Raw genomic sequence first — 8,679 nt, forward strand, 5'->3', positions numbered from 1 at the left:
AATTACTCCTTGTAGTTGATGCTAGTTGGATTACTTGGTGGAAGAGTTTATGTTCAGATCCTTGATACTACTCATTACCTCTCTGGTCATGAATATGATTATGCTTTGTGAGTAGTTACTTTTGTTCCTGAGGGCATGAGATAAGTCATGCTAATTGTAGTCATGTGAATTTGGTATTTGTTTGATATTTTGATGTGTTGTATGTTGTTTTACCTCTAGTGGTGTTATGTGAACGTTGACTATATAACACTTCACCATTATTTGGGCCTAGAGGAAGGCATTGGGAAGTAGTAAGTAGATGATGGGTTGCTAGAGTGACAAAAGCTTAAACCCTAGTTTATGTGTTGCTTTGTAAGGGGCTGATTTGGATCCACTAGTTTAATGCTATGGTTAGACTTTGTCTTAATTCTTCTTTCGTAGTTGTGGATGCTTGCGAGAGGGGTTAATCATAAGTGGGATGCTTGTCCAAGTAAGGGAAGTACCCAAGCGTCGGTCCACCCACATATCAAACTATCAAAGTAACTAACGTGAATCATATGAACATGATGAAAACTAGCATGAGAGAAATTCCTGTGTGTCCTCGGGAGCATTTTTCCTCCTATAAGACTTTGTCCAGGCTTGTCCCTTGCTACAAAAGGGATTGGGCCACTTTGCTGCACCGTTACAACTTTTGTTACTTGTTGCTTGCTACGAATCATCTCACCACACAATCACTTGTTACCGGTGCTTGCAGATTTTACCTTGCTGAAAAACACTTGTCAGATCCTTCTGCTCCTCCTTGGGTTCGACACTCTTACTTATCGAAAGGACTACGATTGATCCCCTATATTTGTGGGTCATCACACGCCGACGCTCGAGATGAGGTAGACTATGACGATGGTGCAAGTTGTGATACGAGGCAAAACCCTAGATACTTTTGGGGTGTCTTTGGTCGATCACGGTAAGCAATATATATGGGAGGACCAAGGTCGGTACCGTGTCGCGGTCACATCTTAAATTGACTTGGTTTCCAAGTTGTATACTTACCGGACAAGAAATTCTCAACTTGTCTGCCAAGACATAAAAATAAAATGGCAAAAGCAAGTCGTGCCCCCACAAGGCAATGGACCGGAATTCAGCGGACCTTCACACGCACGTACGCCCCACCCGAAGAGGCGAGGCGAGGTGAGTGAGTGTGCGTTGTCTTTTCCTTTCTCTTCTCAACACACACTTAGAGTAGTGGGGAGAACTCACTATATAAAGAGGTCCAACTCTTCCTCAACTAGTTGTATGGGACTAAACTTTAGCACCACCACACCACCGCTTGTCATTTTATTCATGGGCTCAATTTAAGATTTCAGAATTTGTAGATGGGCCAAGCCCATTAATTCTAACACATACATGAGCATAAATATGTTATTAATCGAGAAATAACTAATTTTAGGTCAATCGAGTCGTAGTGATCAGTCTGGTATATTCAAATGCAAAAGCTGGTAAACCACCTTCCTTCCGAGAAAGGTGTGATGCCACCAGGGGGGTCCCGACACCCCCTTATCAGATCCATTCAACCATGATGAGATTTGTGTTGAATTCTGTCTAGCAGCAGGCCATTTGCAGTTTCATCATGCTTAAGGCCCTGTTTGAAACCACTCAGATTATATAATCTGATTTTTATAATCTATTATGTTTTCAAACAGGACAGAATATATTGCAGTTTATAAAAACTAGATGACCATATTATTAAAAACTCATAATCTACTCTACCCCAGCTAAAATCTGATTATGGATTACTAATGACCCATTATCCTTGGAAACTTGGAGATAATTACCTACTGGCACCGCCACCGTCCTCCAAACATGTCCATCAAGATTATTACCTTTGCAGCTATAAAATAGAGGGCAAACATGTTAATATACAATATAAAACATGGATTACAGTTTATATAATCTGGCCTCCAAATATGCCCACCTAGATTATTTTTATAAACCAGATTATAAAATCTATCTTCATAATACAGATTATTATAATCTATTATGGTTCCAAATAGGGTCTAAGTAGGCCATTTAACCGAGATAAACAGAGGTGGTGCTAAGCTGAAAAAGACAGGTGTCCGCCTCAACCACCAGAAGTCAACTTAATTTATGACGGCCACCCTTCGCGGACCCATGCGTCAGCGATCGCGATCGGCCTTTTTTAATCCGAGCGTGTGATGGGTTCGGCCTCATCTGCTTTCAGAACCCACCCGTCCCCATCTCACCACCTCGTCGGCGACCAAACCCTAGCACTGCGTGTCATGGCCGGCTCCTTCCAAAACAAGCGCAAGGCCCCCCGTCTACCCCCGTGCGATCTCCCTGTCGGCGGCTTCCCGCCGGCCTTGCGAACGTGTCAGCGTCCCGGCGCACCAAGCGCGGTCGGCACGGATGCACGTGGAGGAGGTTAGTCGCGTCGGCGTGTGCTGACGCAGGAGCAGCGACTCAACCCTGTCTACGCGGCTGACTCTCCTCGCTGGGAGCTATGGTTCGCGGTCGAGCATGAGGAGCAGTGCCTGCGCGGCGTGCACGACGTGCAGTCGGGAGGCCCTCCGTCGCCCCCGCTCGTCGTTAGCGAGGAGGATCAGGAAGCGGAGGCCGCCTACCAGGCGATGCTGACAGATGTTCTCCGCGAGAGCAAGGAGGAAGAGCGGCGCAAGGCCGACGAGAAGGAGGCGGCCTACGAGGCACGGCTCGCGGAGGCCATTGCGTTGTCCGCCACCAGCGACTACGTCGTGCCACCTCCGCCGAAGACCGAGCCCACGGAGCTGCAACGGGAGGTCTACCAGTAGACCGGCTACCTCCATGAGCGGGTCAGCGCGCCGCCCATCTGGTTGGGCGCGACACCGGAGTAGGAGAAAGCCTACCTCGTGCACTGGAAGTCGCAGCACCTGTCGGCGGAGCACGCCGAAGGTCGTCGGCAGATGGCACTGGAGAAGGAGGCAGAGGAGGAACAACGGGAGATGGCGGAGGAGGAGCGCGCCCGTGTTGCAATGCCACCGCCGCGAGCACAGCCCGCACCGGCAGGACACACGACGAAGGCGCGCGCAGCTGCGCTTTGTAACACGGCGTTCCCTTGACTGGCCCAGCACCTACGCTGGTTGAACTCACCGGCCCCGACGCCGCCGCCGCCTAGGGTTGCCTCATAGTTTAATTTTTTTATATTTAATTAATGTAATGGATATGCGTGGACTCTTGCGGGCCTTTATGACCGGCTTTAATGTTTAATTAATGTTTGCTTATTATTTTTGAAAATGCTTTATATATATTTTCACGCGCCGGCAAAAATGGATCGGACCAGCGTTGGACGCATGCGCCGACCCAAACGCCAAAGAGGACGTTGGTGTCCGTCGGGCCGATCGAAACACACAAAAAGCATACAAAATAACCGTCCGTTTATATCGGTCGGTTGGAGTTGCTATAAGCCTATGGTCGGCGGTCAGTGTCTGTCGATGAGAGAACTCGATAGCGGTGCGTGCACTCTCACCATTGCTGCTGCATGTGCTCCCTCAACATGCATTATTTGGGTGCATGTTCCTGACCAAGCAAAGGTCATTTGTCAGACCAGACGCGCGGAGGCAACTAATAATCTTTCCAATTTTTCAATAATGACCGGAAGACTGGCCAGAGAATATGCAGTCTGGCACCAAGCTGGCGAAAATTAATAGATTCCGTGGAAGGCTTGCTTGACTTCACATACACTCTGCTCTATATACGGTGGGTTGGTGATTGAAGGCGACATTCACCGAGAGTCCGAGACCCAGAGGCCGAGAGAGATCCAAGAACAGGCCGGCCGGCCGGACGACACCGATCGAGAAGGAGGAGGAGACATGGTGCGCGGGAAGCTGGAGGTGCTGCTCGTCTCTGCCAAGGGACTCGACGACTCCGATTTCTTCAGTAAGTAGCCTGTCGAGGCGTCGAACTAGCCTCTACTCTTCGCCGCTGTTTGCCGTCATGTGGATCATCATCGGACCTTTATCCATTTCTTGGTTGTATCTTGTATGCATATGCATGACCATGTAGCTGCATGCCTGCACCGCGGTTGATTCAGTCACTAGCACTAGCACGATGTAAACCTATAGACTCCTGAATCTGACGCTGCGTGCGTGCTCACCCTGATAGAGGATCTGCATACCTGTCGTCAAAATTAAGCACCGGATTGCCCTCTTGGTTTATTAAGGAAACGACGTCTAAGCCTAATTCGACAGACTCGATCTACTAGATCTCATCCTTAGATCGATAAACCACCCCTGTTTTTCACGCCAATCTGCGCATCTGATTCTGATGATTACCGGTGGATCAGATAGCATGGACCCGTACGTGATCCTCACCTGCCGCAGCCACGAGCAGAAGAGCACCGTCGCATCAGGTACATGTATGCAATGCAACTATGCATAAATCGTCCATAAGAAATTACTGTGAAGTGTCATCTCGCCTCGATCCTCAGAAATTCACTGGTCGTGAAATTTACTTATTATTACAGGAGCAGGAAGCGAGCCTGAGTGGAACGAGACCTTCGTCTTCGCCGTCTCCGGCAACGCTCCGGAGCTCAGAGTCAAGATCATGGACAGCGACGCCTTCTCGGCCGACGACCTCGTCGGAGAAGCATGGCAAGTTCTCCCGACAAACACACCTCCTGTACTCTCAGATCTTATCATCTTAATTGGTGCCAGTAGTCGACTATTCCTGCAGAAATTCAGAACACCCGTTAATTTCAGCTGTTGGTTCTGAACTTTGACTGAATTTTCTTCAGCATCCCGCTTGAGGCGGTGTTCCAGGAGGGCAGCCTGCCGCCGGCCGTGCACCGGGTCATCAAGGACGAGGAGTATCGCGGGGAGATCAAGATCGCACTCACCTTCACCCCGGCAGAGGTAATCGAACAGATGTACATGTTTGCCCTTGGCTCGTCGTCATGCATGACCGCCATGATCTGAATGCAATTCTGTCGTCTCCAGGAAGACGAGGAGGAGGAGAGCTACGGCGGCTGGAATCAGTCCACCTGAAAAAGGCTAGCGAGCCAGCAAGATGGTGCTGCATGTCTATCATAATGTAATGTATAGAAAGGCTTTCGATCTCCTTGATGCTGTATGAGACAGACATGGCCATGTATGACATTTAGAAAAACGAGTAAAAATAGGGGAACAAATATGTATCGATGAAATACTAATTAAGCAATTCACCGCATCATTTTGCAATGCATATCAATACTACTTAAGCAGTTAGCAGTCCATAGTACCATTTTGTTCCACGCCAAGCCTAGATTTTTTTGGACCACCAGAAAAGCGCACAACTAGTACTAGAAAGTAATAATGAAAAGGGCAAATTTTAGGCTGCCGTCATGGCGCAACGTCTCTCCTGGAGACGACCTCCCCCCGATGGACTTCGCCTCCACTAATGGGGACGGGGCCTTTAACCCCGGCCTGTAAGGGGCTTTAGTTCCGGTTCACCAACCGGGACTAAAGGGGCGGTACTAAAGGCCTAACCTTTAGTCCCGGTCCTGTTCCAAACCGGGACTAAAGGTGCTCCACGTGGGCGCCTCGTAGCGCCCCAGGGGCAGGCCCTTTAGTCCCGGTTCGTTACACGGACCGGGACTAAAGAGTTTCAGATTTTGTTTATTTTTGGGTTTTTTTTGAATAAAATTATTTTTGGGTTTTAGGGTTTTAGGGTTTCGGTGTTCGGGAGATTAACGTGATGACTCGTTTGGTGTTCGTGAATTAGTTTTCATATAATTTAAATAGAAATAATTATGCATATATATAAGATTAACTTATCTTAAAAGCGAGCATATATATACAATTATATGGAGATCTGAATTATCGGGACTAGAGCCCGTCTATTCGATTACATGGACGAACATCAGTAATGGCCCCTAGCTACACTAAATCGTCATTTGTCATCTATAGCTTCCGTCCTCAGAAAGGTCACAAGCTCCTCTGCAACAGCAATCGCGCATTGCTCTGGTAGGACCTTCGTCCTCATGGCCGTGTACTATATAAGAAGAGGAGATGAATATGAATATCAATCATGATAACAAAGAATGACGGGTAAAAATAGAGGTGTGAATGTTCATTGCTTACGTCGAATCTGTGATCCTTGTGCTCAGAGGTAAACATGCAAATGGTCTCGCAAACATAGTATCTGCATAGATGCGTCCCCCGTGGCTGCTGGTCGCACTTTACGAGAATAGAATCACTAGTGGAAAACGGGCCTTTGGCCGGGACCCTTTAGTCCCGGCCTGCCTCTGGGCCGGGACTAAAGGCCCAGCCACGTCGCCCCAATTCTCAATGCCTCCCTCGAGGCTTTAGTCCCGGTTCGTGTCCCAAACCGGGACTAAAGGGCTACGCGGCGGGCAGTGGTGGTGGCAACCGTTCGTATCCCCCTTTAGTCCCGGTTGGTGGCTCAACCCGGGACTAAAGGACTAACACGTGGCCTGCCGTAGTGGTGGCAACCGTTGGTATACCTCTTTAGTCCCGGTTGGTGGCTCAACCCTGGACTAAAGGCCCAAACGGTTCGCATCCCGCGTCGTTTCGGGCGATGAAAAGCACGAACCGAAGCACATAGTCGTCATTTCTCTGTTTCTTCTTCTCTCTCGCTCTTGCTCTCTGTTCTTCTCCTCTCTTCTTCCCTTCTCTTCTTCCACCATGCCAACTAAATTTCTTAAGGTGCTCGCACATGGCACGACCAAGCTCAATGTTGTGTACACGAACGAGAGCAGGGAGGTGCCGTTTTTTCTTCAACAGTTGAAGGAAAAGTGGTTTGACGACGCAATGGAGCATGAGAAGTTCTTGGGGCTTGATCTGGAGTACACGGCCGATCAACGCGGTGTTGCCGTCATCCAACTATGCTTCGCACGCCATGTCTTGATCTTCCAATGGGCGAGGTAAGTTTTGAGGCTTTCTTTGATCCAAGATAATGACATTGTAAGTTTATTTGTTTCAATCATAGTTGGTTCCCTTCAAATAGTTGTAGTGAAACAATTTTGATTAGTTGAAGGGGAACACAATCTAATTGGAATAGTGTTCCATAATCTGAAAAATCGTATTAGAATCAACTAGTGTTTAATATGTTCCATTGGAATCATAGTTGGTTCCCTTCAAATAGTTGTAGTGAAACAATTTTGATTAGTTGAAGGGGAACACAATCTGATTGGAATAGTGTTCCATAATCTGAAAAATCGTATTAGAATCAACTAGTGTTTAATATGTTCCATTGGAATCATAGTTGGTTCGCTTCAAATAGTTGTAGTGAAACAATTTTGATTAGTTGTAGTGAACACAATCTGATTGGAATAGTGTTCCACAATCTGAAAAATCTGATTGGTTCAATATGTTCCATTGAAATCGTAGTTGTAGTGATACAATTTTATGCGGTGTTCTTTGATCCAAGGTTATGAAAATTGCATATAGCTAGTGATATCTCTAGGTTCCATTGGATAGCAATATGATATGTCATAGTCATGAAAATTGCATATAGCTAGTGATCTCCCTAGGTTCCATTGGATAGCTATAGTGATCTCTCTAGGTTCCATTGCATATGTTCTATTTGAATCCTAAAGATAATTTTTCCTTTAGTTGTAGTGAAACATGTTTCCTTATTGCAGCAGTATGTAACATTTGTTTCATTTTAATTTGTTTCTGTTGCAGGAGTGACAAGCATTGTCCAGAACTCATGGACTTCCTTCGCAGCGGCATCACTTTTGCTAGCGTTGACATAAGGAACGACAAGCTGAAGATGAGGCACAGCTTCGGTATTGAGATACCAGTTGGTTGCCTCGTTGATCTCCAAACGGTATTCAGGCTTCGACATGAGAAGACTTCGATGGCTCATATGGCAGTTGCCTTGATCGACGAGGAATATGGTGATATGAAGACCAGTTTCCCAAAGTCTCAGCACAAACTTTGGGAGAAGGGCCCACTTGATCCTATCAACATTGAGTATGGAGCAAAAGATGCATACGTTTCATACGAGTTGTACCGCAAGATTCGAGTCGTCAACTATGGCTAGCGTCACCTCGAGGAAGGTGGACATTCTGATTCAGACGATTCAGACGAGTAGTGTTCTCAACGTCGAACACTTGTATATATATCTATGGTAGCTATTATTATGTACTGTTTGGACTAGTATCATGTACTGCTTGGACCAATTTATATATGTCTAGTTTCTGTTTGTGCCATTATAGTTTCCAAATTTGAATGGTTTAGCCCTTTCTAACTTCATTTGCTACTTTTGAATGGTTTAGCCCTTTCTAACTTCATGGTATCATGCATTTCGACCACATATATATACAAAAAGAAGTGTCCACCATACATGAGAGAAGAAGAATGCCGACTGTTGTTGTGGGGGTTGCTTCTCCTTCTTCTCTTTGTGCTAGATATTTGTTATGCACTAGGGGAAGAAGGAGTAGCGACCATCATCGACGGTCGAAAAATCAGGTGAGGGAGTGTCCACCATACATGAGAGAAGAAGAATGTCGACTGTTGCTGTGGGGGTCGTTTTTCCTTCTTCTCCTTGTGCTAGATATTGGTTATGCACTAGGGGAAGTAGGAGTAGCTACCATCATCGACGGTTGAAAAATCAGGAGAGCTAGTGTCCACCATATATGAGAGAAGTAGCATGTCGTCTCTTATTGTGGGGGTTGCTTCTACTTCGAGAGAGATTGTCCGTTTTGTA

General features: G+C 46.7%; 1 protein-coding gene across 1 annotated transcript; it reads left to right on the forward strand.

The window, feature by feature from the left end:
* Positions 1–3,656: 3,656 nt before the first annotated feature.
* On the forward strand, positions 3,657–5,204 carry LOC123431262 (elicitor-responsive protein 3-like). Its single transcript, XM_045115087.1, has 5 exons — positions 3,657–3,906; positions 4,313–4,378; positions 4,493–4,619; positions 4,763–4,880; positions 4,965–5,204. Exons 1-5 carry the CDS (start codon positions 3,840–3,842, stop codon positions 5,010–5,012), a joined length of 426 nt encoding a protein of 141 aa, XP_044971022.1. The 5' UTR covers positions 3,657–3,839; the 3' UTR covers positions 5,013–5,204.
* The last annotated feature ends 3,475 nt before the right edge of the window (positions 5,205–8,679 follow it).

The sequence above is a fragment of the Hordeum vulgare genome, chromosome 2H (assembly GCF_904849725.1).
Source record: "Hordeum vulgare subsp. vulgare chromosome 2H, MorexV3_pseudomolecules_assembly, whole genome shotgun sequence".
NCBI lineage: Eukaryota > Viridiplantae > Streptophyta > Magnoliopsida > Poales > Poaceae > Hordeum > Hordeum vulgare.

Coding starts and splice junctions, on each gene's coding strand:
- LOC123431262 (XM_045115087.1), top strand. CDS start 3,840: ATGGTGCGCGGGAAGCTGGAGGTGCTGCTCGTCTCTGCCAAGGGACTC. Junction 3,907..4,312: donor CGACGACTCCGATTTCTTCA/GTAAGTAGCCTG, acceptor CCGGTGGATCAG/ATAGCATGGACCCGTACGTG. Junction 4,881..4,964: donor TCACCTTCACCCCGGCAGAG/GTAATCGAACAG, acceptor TGTCGTCTCCAG/GAAGACGAGGAGGAGGAGAG.